The sequence below is a fragment of the Alternaria postmessia genome (assembly GCF_024291825.1).
Source record: "Alternaria postmessia strain BMP 2775 chromosome Unknown scaffold_4, whole genome shotgun sequence".
In the NCBI taxonomy this organism is placed as follows: Eukaryota; Fungi; Ascomycota; class Dothideomycetes; order Pleosporales; family Pleosporaceae; genus Alternaria; species Alternaria postmessia.
Genome location: NW_026260077.1, coordinates 362,594 through 375,124, shown reverse-complemented (window position 1 = coordinate 375,124; position 12,531 = coordinate 362,594). Strand labels below are relative to the sequence as shown.

The 12,531-nt window shown below is 51.4% G+C and overlaps 5 protein-coding genes across 5 annotated transcripts; 3 read left to right on the top strand and 2 right to left on the bottom strand.

Moving 5' to 3' along the window:
- Positions 1-1,676: 1,676 nt before the first annotated feature.
- Positions 1,677-2,889, top strand: RPL19A (60S ribosomal protein L19A; the record flags this gene model as incomplete). Its single annotated transcript, XM_051727470.1, has 5 exons — positions 1,677-1,682; positions 1,942-1,961; positions 2,152-2,421; positions 2,524-2,674; positions 2,743-2,889. 5 exons carry the CDS (start codon positions 1,677-1,679, stop codon positions 2,887-2,889), a joined length of 594 nt encoding a protein of 197 aa, XP_051592783.1.
- A 463-nt stretch (positions 2,890-3,352) lies between these two features.
- J4E82_001152 (uncharacterized protein) lies at positions 3,353-4,399 on the bottom strand (the record flags this gene model as incomplete). The annotated part of the gene is made up of 2 exons (XM_051727469.1): positions 3,353-3,358; positions 3,407-4,399. The coding sequence occupies 2 exons, from the start codon at positions 4,397-4,399 to the stop codon at positions 3,353-3,355; spliced, it is 999 nt and encodes a 332-aa protein (XP_051592782.1).
- An 866-nt stretch (positions 4,400-5,265) lies between these two features.
- DPH5 (diphthine synthase) lies at positions 5,266-6,233 on the top strand (the record flags this gene model as incomplete). Its single annotated transcript, XM_051727468.1, has 3 exons — positions 5,266-5,400; positions 5,460-5,584; positions 5,633-6,233. The coding sequence occupies 3 exons, from the start codon at positions 5,266-5,268 to the stop codon at positions 6,231-6,233; spliced, it is 861 nt and encodes a 286-aa protein (XP_051592781.1).
- Positions 6,234-6,463: 230 nt separating this feature from the next.
- J4E82_001150 (uncharacterized protein) lies at positions 6,464-7,049 on the bottom strand (the record flags this gene model as incomplete). The annotated part of the gene is made up of 2 exons (XM_051727467.1): positions 6,464-6,916; positions 6,966-7,049. The coding sequence occupies 2 exons, from the start codon at positions 7,047-7,049 to the stop codon at positions 6,464-6,466; spliced, it is 537 nt and encodes a 178-aa protein (XP_051592780.1).
- Positions 7,050-9,368: 2,319 nt separating this feature from the next.
- J4E82_001149 (uncharacterized protein) lies at positions 9,369-11,608 on the top strand (the record flags this gene model as incomplete). Its single annotated transcript, XM_051727466.1, has 3 exons — positions 9,369-9,776; positions 9,829-11,333; positions 11,380-11,608. 3 exons carry the CDS (start codon positions 9,369-9,371, stop codon positions 11,606-11,608), a joined length of 2,142 nt encoding a protein of 713 aa, XP_051592779.1.
- Positions 11,609-12,531: the final 923 nt, after the last annotated feature.

Genomic DNA, 12,531 nt, shown 5'->3' with positions numbered 1-12,531 from the left:
AAGTGTCATTGCCACGAGGGTCCAGGGGAACTTCCCGTCTTCCCTGTTGCGTCTCACCTGGACATGCATTCGCTAAGCACGTGAATATCTAGATGATTGTACTAAAAGCAAATGCTCTCAACGAAGCTCGTTTGAACAAGTTGGTCAGGTCAAAGGTACTGGTCATCTCACAATTTGCGAAATGAATTAAGGATTCGCACCTTCTTTAGCAGGCTGTCAAGAAGCTGCCGCACAGCTTTCTTCCTTGTATCAATTGCCGGAAGCGAAGATGATGGAATTGTCTACGTGGGACATATAAGTGGGCAGGAAATGGCGTTCAAAAAGAGACGGCTACTTTGTTTATTCCGCCATCCGATAAGCAACTCCTCAATATGTGCGCCTGTCCCAATGACATCCTTGAGGGTACCAGCATACCGCTATCACGACTATCCCCAGGAGACTCCGAAATACGTATGTTTCTCAGGTGCCTATCAAAGGGTCTAAATTACCAAGCAAGCCTTCCAATTGGTGTCGACCATTTACACGAGCGCCTTGGTCAACAGTGAAGTAGTAATTGGGTCCTGGGGCTGTCCGAACATACTCTTCAGGCAAGGGCTGTACGCTGTCTCTCCAGGTATATTTCATAATGAAGACTTAGTGCTGGGAAAGATGGCAAGGCTGGAGCGCAGCCAAAGAGGCCGGAGGATGAATGCGAGGGAAAGGGCCGTTCAGGGAAAGAACCAGACCACCGCATGGTTAGAGTAACCATCACAGACACGTGTGTACGGTCAGATATTTGTGTAGTAGTCGAGTACATACATAAGATAAAGGTAGCGAGAGGGTGGCGTAGTGACCGAGACCTGAATCATGGAGTTGGGAACAGAGATGGTAATAGAGACGTAAACATACAGGTACTCTTCTCTCAACCTCTCTTCCATCAACAAGACTGATATTAACATCTGCTTACAACCTACTTATCTAATACCCTCAGTTGATAACGCCAAAGTCAGCAGTATCAACATCCACTTCACTGCCTCCGTATGCGCAGCTGGTTCGCGCATACACAAGTTACCTACTGTTGTGAATGACAACATGTCGTTTGCCCATCAATGTATAGGTAAAGAAGATCTGACCGTCGTGTTTGTACGAAGAGAGATTGCGTCGTACATGGCTCAAATATCGAACGTTCTGTTTCAAGTTGACTATGTTTCCCATGTTCGACATGCTAGAGGTTTCTAAGGCATCTTTAGGAGCACATGTGGGCAACGTATGCGCGGTCCGCTCGATGACCAGACTCGTTGTCGTGACGGTGAAGCAAACTTCTCATATAGTCTCCGCGGCACTGCTACAAGTACAGGACTGGGCTTGGGATGATCGCAAATGAGTCATGATGAGACACGCGACACTTCTTGCAACGCATCGACCTAGGCGTAGGCACCAATAGTTCGGTGCGTCATCCATCGTCGATGCCGGGAATTACGGTATACGTGCTGTCGCGCGATGAATCTACAAACTCCTTGAAGACTGTCTGGCAATAAGCCGCTGCATCTTTGAGATATGTACTCGCAACAGAAATAGAGGGCGGCTGAAAACGAATGCTTCAACTGTGAAGTCGTTGTGCCAGACGTGTTCAGCACATTTAGCGGTAGCAGCAGAAAGCTGCCACGGGAATAACCTAAATTCTGTAAGCCTTGGCGATGGATGTTCGCAGATGCGAGAGCCACAGCCATGTTGGAACAATGGGAAAAATTCCGTAGCCGTATCTATGGTCATCGTGTTCCATCAGCTGCGAACTTTGTTTTGGATGGTGCATTGAAGCTGGTCGTGTTTCGGTGGGCATCGCAAAACGACTAGTGAAGCGCACGTGACCGTCTTGGCACTCTAAGCGATCACACGCGCCAGCGAATATTCTCAGTCCTTCCAACGTCAAAGGGTGCCGCGACTCTCGATACTAACCACCAGGACAACCAACCCGCCAAAATGTAAGGAATTCCGATTGCATACCCTCCAGCATGGCTTCGAAGAGCTCTCCCGCACCCGCAACAGCCTTCCCGACTCGCCGCTGTGCTCAATAGGCGCTCGAGACGTGGCGAACCCCTCTTCCCACGACAGCACCTTCCATCGCATATCACCGTACAATTGATCAAAATACTGACCCAGCGTGTTTCACAGGGTCAACCTCCGCACTCAGAAGCGCCTCGCGGCCTCCGTGGTCGGTTGCGGAAAGCGCAAGATCTGGCTCGACCCCAACGAGACCAGCGAAATCGCCAACGCCAACTCCCGTCAGACCGTCCGCAAGCTCGTCCAGGATGGCCTCATCATCCGCAAGCCCGTCACCATGCACTCGCGTGCCCGCGCCCGGGAGCTGACCGCCGCTCGACGAATTGGTCGCCACCGTGGTTTCGGTAAGAGGAAGGGTACCAAGGACGCTCGTATGCCAAGGTACGCAATCACGATACCACGACCACAGTGGACTCGGGGGAGTCTCCTTGTGGGAGATCAAGGATGATGATGGAGACTGTTTGCTGACGCGGATGTCTATAGCCAAATCGTCTGGATGCGCCGTCTCCGTGTCCTCCGCCGTCTCCTCGTCAAGTACCGTGCCGCCGGAAAGATCGACAAGCACCTTTACCACGAGCTGTACCACCTGTCCAAGGGTAACACCTTCAAGCACAAGCGTGCTCTCGTTGAACACGTACGTTGACCATGACATCATGACTATGTCAACCCCGCTCAGAGTTCGGCAACTAACATGCACCACAGATCCACAAGGCCAAGGCTGAGAAGGCCCGCGAGAGGGCTATCCAGGAAGAGATGGACGCCAAGCGTGCGAAGACCAAGGCGGCGAGGGAGAGGAGGCAGGAGCGTGTCCAGCAGAAGCGTCAAGCTCAGCTGGGCGACGAGGAGTAAGCACGGGATATCATGATGAACACCTGGCGTGGGTCTTTTCAAGGTTAAAGGAGGGCGTCATTCTCCTTTTTATCTGGGCATATGCGGTCATGTTTCATGTTACGTCTGTGAAGGACTCTTCTCTCCATGCATACTCGACCGACAAGGCTGCCCCCGCTCTGATCACCGATGCTATGAGTGTACCAAAAAGGGAAATGAGCATCGGAATTAGAAACCAGTAGTCAAACTTGGAGTTGGTCTGCTTTCATGCATTGTTTGCGTTTACGACAATCGTGATGATACCTGCTCCAACGGTTCTCGTCTCTCAAACCAATTACAGCACGCATTCTAAAAGCTCGCGAATTTCCAAATATCCTTGCCATAGACGCCATACACCCTTTTACCTGCTCAGGGTATCAAATAACCAGAAGCGCCTTGTCCAAACACCATGTGCAGATCCAACCTAGGTCGGGTTGCTTTGCCATTAGATCTATGTCATGTTAGCACACTTCCTCGCCTGCTGTACTGCGTTACTTACCAGCTTCAGCGCCGCCCTGTGCACATTCCTCGTGAAGTTGAGCATGGCCTTGGCCTTGTTGTTACCCCTCTGCAGCCTTCTGTAGCCCTCTTGCACATGACTTGGCTGCACTGGCTCCCTGGCCTCCTCAGGCGGATCAAACAGACCCCTCTCCCTCTTTCTCTTGAGTCGGTTCTGCTCGCCACCATGGTTCTTCTTGTACAAGTCTTCTGCATCCTTGACTTTGAGTGCCTCTTCTGTAAGCGTTTGCACAATCTCAAATGTCAAGAAACCCAGGATATCGATGATGTCGTCGGAAGGTTTAGAATCGGTGATAAGGCCGAAGCCTGCCCACTCCTTGAAACGCTTGCCTTTGCGGTAGGTGAAGGATGCTTGACGACAGTCGGACCAATGGACATACTCTTCACGCGTCATGTTCTTGGTACGTTCGTCTGCATTCTTCAAGCGTTGTAGGGTGGCATAGTTCATCTCCTCTTCTTCCTCGTCTTCGACATCGTCTTTTTGGGGTGGAAATTCGGTGAAGAAAGATTGTACGTCCCAGACTAAGTCGACCTTGGCGCGTTTGGCTTTCTTTGACGCATCGACGGGGGCGGCGCCAGGACCACCTGCTCCTACTACGCCTGCAGCTATGTCTGCGTCTCCAGCTCCTACGTCAGCACCGGCGTCGCCTCCTTTGTCATCCGAGTCTTTGACGGAACGACGAACGTCTTTCCATTGAAGGAAGTGTCGTAACCGGGAAATCTTGGCGCGATCGTGGCGAATGAGCATGAAAAGGTCGTCTGTGGATATAGATTTGCTACCGCGGCGTGTAGCTAAAGCCGTGCACTCTCGCAGCATATGCTGCACTTGATCCTGCACGATCGATTCAATCAGAGTAGTCGTTTCGGGAGATGGTTCGCCAGTTTCGCCAGAGACGAACATCATCTGTGGGATCATTAGATTTAGGCCAACTTCGAACGGAAGTAGATCCTCCGGCGATTGAGGCCGAGACATGGTGGGCGAGGATGTGAGAGAGAACACGACGATGGCTTCTCGCAGTATGGGTAGGGGCAGGAGTTTGAGTCAAGGAAACGTGCGGGTGACACAAGAGCCATGGGCATCTTGTGGATGAGCTTTTTGGCGAGCTCGGTTGTAGTTCTACTATTTGTGATGGTAGATGGGATGATTGTGGGTGAAGTAGAGAACGGGCCATGTTGGCTCTGTCCTTAGAAGACGAATCTTAGACGAGAACAACGAGCCTTGCACACCACATCCCGCAGCATAGACTTCTTCAAAGAATAGAAGAACAGAAGCGACCCGGAAGGGATGATCATTCGAACATTGACTTGAGCGCAGAGAAGTGGTCGGCTGAACAAAAAGGGATGTGTAGGTAGGTTATAGTAGAGGACAGCGCAGCCCCAAGTTGGACTGACCGAAACCTCATTTCTTGCTTGATGAAAGCACCGAAACAAAAACACGAAGAGAGTATAAGAAAGTACTTATAAGGAAAGGCGATTGACTAACCTGTTGGATCTCCGTCCGGTATTTGGCCATCTTATCCTTGTCCGACATGGTGTCCTATTCCGTACTCTTACAACTCCTACAATCATACAAAGCGCGTCGCCGACCTCTTCCAACTACAAAATACCGAGACTTAAACACAAGAGGCGTTGGATGTTGCGATGGATGTGAATGGAGTCCGAGGCTGGCACGCGGTTTGCGGTCTACTAGCGCGATTTCAGACGATGCCTGATGCGACAGTCCCGATGGCCCGCGCACGCTCGGCCCTACCACATGCAAATCAGCCCCGCCCAACTTTTTGTGAATTTGGAGTCAACCCCACCACCCAACATTCACCACACGCGCCACATTCGCCCATCATGCTCTATCTCGTGGGTCTCGGCTTGGCGGATGAGAAGGACATCACAGTCAAGGGCTTGGAGATTGTGAAGAAGGCAGAACGCGTCTACCTCGAGGCGTACACGGCGGTTCTGCTGGTAGAGAAAGATGTGCTTGTGAGTTGAAGATGGAGAAGATGAGTGAGGCATTAGGAGACTAATTACCACGGCAGTAGGAAGCTTTCTATGGCCGGGAAGTCATTATAGCCGACCGTGAAATGGTCGAGTCGTCCAGCGACGACATCCTCAAAGATGCCGACAAAGTCGACGTCGCGTTCCTCGTAGTGGGAGACCCATTCGGGTATGATCCTTCATCACTACATCTCACGCCTAGCTGATTGTTCTGTAGAGCGACCACTCACACCGACCTCGTCCTCCGCGCCCGCGAACTCTCCATTCCCACCCGCTCCATCCCCAATGCCAGCATCTTGACCTCAATTGGCACAACGGGTCTGCAACTCTACAACTTCGGACAAACAGTCTCCATGGTCTTCTTCCTTGACAACTGGAAGCCTGCCTCGTTCTACGATCGCATCAAGGAGAACGTCTCCATCGGCCTACACACACTCGTCCTCCTCGACATCAAAGTCAAGGAACAAAGTATAGAGAACATGGCGCGCGGACGCCTGATCTACGAGCCGCCGCGGTACATGACAGTGGCGCAGTGTGCACACCAGATGTTGGAGATTGAGGAGGATGTCAAGCAGGAAGGTGCCTACACAAAGGACAGTCTGGCTGTGGGTGTCGCGCGGGTGGGCGCTGAGGACCAGCAGATTGTCGCAGGCACCTTGGCACAGCTATGTGAGGCAGATCTGGGAAAGCCACTGCATAGCTTGGTACTGCTGGGTCGGCGAACACATGACCTCGAGAGAGATTTTCTCGAGGAGTTCGCCGTGGACAAGGAGAGCTTCAGGGAGGTGTGGAAGAGGGACTATGAGGGCAAGCAATGAGCGTGTCGACATGCTGTCGTCTCCTACGCTGTTGAAATCTAGCAACATCTGTCAATGCGCCTGCATAGACACCTGAAGACAAACAACTCTTTTGGCATGTGCTAATGTTTCATTCGCTATCACGAATATCTTGAACCGTCCCTGATTAACCAAAGTCATGCTGGGGTATCATATGCAAATCCATAACACAATCCTCATTCCTTCCTGTCTTTCCAACTCTTCGCAGAAGCTTACAACTTAGGCTCTGCTTCGTCATCCTGCTTCTCTCCATTCTTCTCGCTCTGTCCGTCTCCAGTCTTGGTGCTCTTCTCAGTACCCTTTGCTTCTTTCTTATCATCATCAATCCCTCCATCGTATTGTCTCGCAATCGGCATAGCAGGCAGAATCCCACTGGCAATGGCATCGAGGTCCGAGGGCATGCAAGTCGCTGGTGAGGTATACGGGCCTGTGCTATCGTGCTCTGCGCTTAGGCTCTCGACTTTCGTTTCGGCCCATGCGATGGCGGTGTCGACTGCTGACTTGACGCTTTGGGCGACCTCTGAAACGATGGTGGTGGCTGTAGGGACTGGAGTAGTCGGGGTGTCTTCAGTGGAGCCATCTGTGGTTGCTACGGAGCCATCTGATGCTGGTGCTGGGGATTCGAAGGTCTTACTCGCGGTGGCTGGCTCCTCAATGACTTGTATCTGGTATGATTTAATCTGGAATTCGAGTAGCAGTAATCTGAGAGTATACCTGCTGCCGAGCTGGTGATCTCTTGTCTGGTGACCTTTCCCCTTCCTTTTGAGCTGCAACAGCGTCCAGTGCTTTCGGTCTCATTGTTTGTGTGGTGAGTGCGTCAAGTGCCTCTGATTTCATTTTCGCTGTCAACCAAGATGTCAATCGTCTCGATTAATGTTCTTCCACTTGCTGCTAGATTAATCCCGCGATCTTCCCAAAGTTTAGATTGTTTGTGTGATTGAGTGACTGATCAGGCAACGATCTTTCCATGTTCTCTCAAGATAGTCCATCATTTGTTTGTTTGTTTGTTGGCAAGACTGGCTGTGCCGCTCTCCCTTATCTCGTATGACTACCAAGTTAGGCCTTTGAGTTTGTGTAACTAGAAGCGACGTCATGGCGAAGGCAACGCAAGACAGCGCGTTGTCAGTTCCGAAGGACAGTGCGACCACGTCTCTTCATCAGTATCTGTAACGTAACTACTGCTGAACTGTCATTCCGTCATTTCCAGGCGAACTCTGGACCGAGTACCGTTGTCACTGACGGAACCTGCATAATTTCTTCATGGTCTTCTTATTATTATGAAACCAAAGAATGACGTACGGTGGTTAAGCTCCACAGTACCGGAGTTCCTTCCAACTTGCCATATATAGTAAATATGTTAGTATCTAACCCTAGGCTATAGTCGTCATATTTAGTGTTTGCATCTCTTAGTTGCAGAGCTTGGTGCGTCAACAGCCTTGTAATGAGAGGCTATAATAGAATACTCAGAGCGTACAACATGGCTTTGCTTGGGTCATTTGACATCTGCCGCTGCATGACGCAGGCGATAAGCCTTGCCCTGACTGTTGGCAACACCCATCTTGAACCCTCCTGCGCCATGCATCGTGCAACTCTCACCTTGCTAGAGGCAACGAAGACGACCTCCTGTCGGCCGGTCCACTAGTGGCTGTCTGAACCCCACTGCACGCCATCGAACGGTAGTCAGATTCAGGAACCCACCGGCTATTCATTTTGTACGCAAAAGGCAGACGTAGATAGCGTGAGACACAATCATCAGCAGAGAGCATCCTGGTCGTGTTGACCTACCGAACGTCTGCCCCATCATGTGGCGCATGACTGGGGTTCAACCGCTTGAAGCGCAGATCAATAACATGTTTCTAGTACACATCTTCCCCATCTTCTAGAAGCTTTTTCTTATTGGTCGCGTGTTCACAGGTCATCCAGCTCGTAGGACCAGCTATACGAGAATGGGCAACTCCGTGTCTTGGATTCGCGTCATGACAATCACTACGCCGCCTCAACTCAGCGTTGAGTTAGTCGATAAGAGCGTTTCTATACACGGTGTTGGATCGCCGGCACCACGCATAATCGAAGGCAGTCAAGTCCAAGGAAGCAGTGCCGGAGACAGCAGCTGATTTGACTGGTTGGAATCCCAGCCGCTGTGTGCCAGTGTCCACTTGTTCTACGGCTCCTACAGGTACCTTGGTAGAAGCCAGGGTATATCCAGGCACCCTGTGATTGCATTCGGGCAGCAAATTAATATGAAAGACTGCATGGAAGGTTCGTCCCGCCTATGGGAAGGCTTGTGAATCTTCGAGTGGAGCTCGTGTGGCTTGGTAGCAATATGAGATGCTGCGAAAGCTGTGATGGCGTAGCGGGGCTGATCAGGAGATGCTGCTGATGCAGGTCCACTGCCGCCGTTTGCTGATCACAGTCCTGCTGGACCCTCTATGCCAAGGGAACAGTATGCGCAGTGCGATCTTAGTCGGCCGTTTTCCTCATGTATTAGCCTGTTGTACGCGGTTCGCACGTTGAAAGGCTGGGGGGAGGTCGCTCGCTTCGCGGCCCTCTCCAGACACACCGCATGGCTTTCCCATGCTCCGTGCTTCCTGCGGACCCCTCTGTAAGCAGGCTGCCACCACACTATCATGGCTGCCACCACCACTACGCTGTTTGTGTGTCTACCCAAGCGTGCGGCAAGTTGCAGGCAATGTATCGCCAATCGGGCGAAGCTGCGGCCTCGTTGGTGGGTAGAAAGACCATGGTGCAGTGCAGGCCACGGCTTGCGACTCGGGACCCTTGAAGTATCATTTTGGCGCCATTTTCTGATTGTCTGAGCGTAATGTGGAGTGCTTGATGCCCTGGTCGTCCCCGCATTTGCGTCGCTCATCTCGCGAAGGCGGTTTTGTGACATGTGTAGGTGTAGGAGCTAAGAAGAGGCGAGATTTGGTGTGGTTATAATCGTCGCTGGTCCTGCCGTCTCATGCTCATACCGGATTGTTGTATCTTGCTTCCATCAGCTACACCTAGCTTACCCCCCTTTCCGCCTACGAATCCAGGACTTTGTCTCGATATCGTGGTTGCACGCCGCAGAAGTTGTGCAGCGTGCCCCAGCCGCTTTCTAACCGTCCACCAATCATGGCGGGAATTACTCCTTCTCCAGATGTTAGTCCCGTGTCAGCGGCGACCACTAATGGAGGATTCCCTCGGGACGCCTTCTGCCTCAATCTCTCCACTTTGCCCGAAGCAAACACCTTTATCCTAAAATCTGCCCTGACGTCTCCTCATCTGCTCGACTCACCGAATGGATTGTTCTCAGGAAGCGGTGGTCTGAGTAATTCCTTCAAGAAGCGGCCCCGCAACATGTCTCAGTCATCTGGTACAGACAGGGAAATGTCAAACGACAACACCCCACCCGCCCAAACAAATGGAGTTGCGCCTACCAGCAATGGCACGAATGGCACGAACACGGAATCACGACCAAGCACCAAAAAGCGTCCAAGTACCGACACAATAGACTACCCGAGACGCCGTGCAACCATTGCGGTACAGCAGACTCATGTCGATCTGTCAACTCCATGAAACTAACTATGAACAGTGTGAAATATGCCGGTCGCGGAAGAGTCGATGCGATGGAACGAGACCGAAGTGCAGACTTTGTACAGAGCTGAATGCAGAGTGCATCTACCGGGAGCCAGGTATCAAGCTAGACGCAGGCGACAAGCTGATCTTGGAACATCTCAATCGCATTGAAGGCCTCCTTCAATCTGGCCTTACCAGTAATTTCTCATTATCGTCACATTCGCCAGCTGCGAGTAATTCTACAAGCGAAGACTTCCTCGCCCGTAGCACCGGCAATATACCCCATCTCGGCATGGTCCAGCCGATCAACGGCATAGGAACATGGACCAACCATCCTTCGAATATCTCCACTATGCCGAAAACTCACAACACAGCAGCACTGAATCTGTTGTCATCTCCAATGATAAGAGAGCTCGTATCTCGCCAGTACGACGCCAAGCTTCTGCTTCAGTTGGAGATGACCCGGGAGTCTGTGAGCCTTGGAACGAGTCGCGGGCTGGACCTTTCAAACACTGGCGCATACGTGCAAGCGTACTTTGAGAGAGTAAATGTCTTCTACGCAGTCGTCAACCCTTACACATGGAGTAGCCACTACCAAACTGCTCTAAGCCATGGTTTTCGGGACGGTCCTGAAAGCTGCATAGTTCTTCTGGTTCTTGCTTTGGGTCATGCTGCAAGCACCGGCAGTATTACACAACAAAATCCAGAAAAGGATCCCCCAGGCTTGGCATACTTTACTGCAGCCTGGAGCTTGCTGCCGACGGTCATGACAAGGAACAACATGGTAGCCGCGCAATGTCAAATTCTCGCTGCAGCATACTTGGTATATCTTGTACGTCCGGTCGAAGCCTGGAATGTACTCTCGGGTGCCAGTATGAAACTGCAACTTCTTTTGAGTGCGCCCGGTCGAGTGTCTCCGGCGGAAGAAGAATTAGGCAGAAGAGTTTACTGGAATACTGTAATGATTGAGAGTGATCTGCTAGCAGAACTTGATCTTCCCCATTCTGGCATCGCACAATTCGAAGAGGGCTTTTCACTACCAACCGGCTTTGAAGATCTGGGAACAGAAGCAGTTGGTCGGGATGAATTGTGGTACTTTCTTGCAGAAATCGCCCTTCGAAGACTTCTCAACCGCGTGAGCTCCATGCTATACATAAGGACAACACCATATTCCAAAGGCCCAGCTGCGACATCCATCGCCCAACTGGACCCACTAGTTGTGGAACTAGATTACCAGCTGAATCAGTGGTATGCTGGTCTACCGCCAGCTATGCAATTCCCGCTCGATAGAGTGCCTTTGCAGAACCCAGTTCAGACCGTTCTGAGGCTGCGCTATTTCGCGTGCCGTACCATTATCTTTCGACCGTATGTGCTTTTGGTCTTGCAGGACGAGACTTTGGCGATGGATTCAAGCGTGCAGGACAATTGCCATAAATGTCTGGAGGCATGCGTCCGCCAACTGGAATATATCACGGCACACCACGCTGGACATTTACCCTATTTGTTCCAGGGTGCTCTCTCGTAAGTCTGGCAGTTTGTCAAAACAACGTGAACTGACACTTTCTAGAATTATCTCGCAGACACTACTCATCATGGGCGCAACTATGACCCCTTCGCTATCTCAGCTACTACCTCCGCCAGCGACCATGGACGATATCATAAATAACGTTGTTCTGGAAATGGAACGATATGCTCATCTCGCACCCAGCCTCCAACTCTCGGCTGAGATCATTCGCGAAGCAGAAGGGAAGCGGCAGATGTGGCTACGAACGGCAGGACTCAAATTCGATGTGTGAGACACCCAGAATGCCATGTACAACACGACAAAGACTGTGGTTATTCCCGAGCGGAAAAGCTATACCGCTAATGGAGGTACTTGGTCTACGTTGCGTGGCAAGATCTACCTTCCATATTCGGAGGCCTCCGTATACATGTGGACCAACAGGACAAGGGAAGATCACATGCGAAAGCGGTTATCATCTACACGACACAGAAGGCGTACCTCGACCAACCCACTACTGGGTCCAAGCACAGACCGTCATCTTCAACACCTCGAATCGGACGTTAAGACAAACATGTACTAGGTCTCCATCAACCAGGTCCTCATATCTGCCGTACCCCGAGGGTATATGCCGAAGGCGTTTGGCGAGTCAACACCTAATATACGTTGTCTCGACATGCCATAGTGTCTATGAAGACATTTGAGCATAGGCAGCTCTTTCAAAGATTTGACACATCACCGTCTTAGACGATCTTTCACGACTGAGGCTACAGGAGGAATACTGTACGTACATCATCACCAGACAATGCAAGACTGAACGAGTGGTGGCAAGGTGCAGCTTGGAAGATGATGTGTGGGTCGAAGTAATGAGTCTGAGGGATGATCTGTGGGTACTACGGTGTACCCCAAATGAGTTCGGACTCGGTACGGCGCGGTGGCTTCTACCGCCACTTGGATGATGACCGTGACTTGGTACATAGTCAGCGTGAGGCGTCGTGCATGAGGCTACGACATCGGATAGCACTTATGCAGCCCAGACATCAAGAGACTCCACACCATATCCAGTCTTAGTGCATCTGCTCATGTGAAGCGCATATCACAATGGTACACATAGCGCGTGCCGCGCGCTCTCTCACGTTGACTAATGCACAACCCCGGAGAAACGCAATATAGATCCTGCAACGGAGACCAGGGGTAGGGTGGCCTGTTACCCCACAT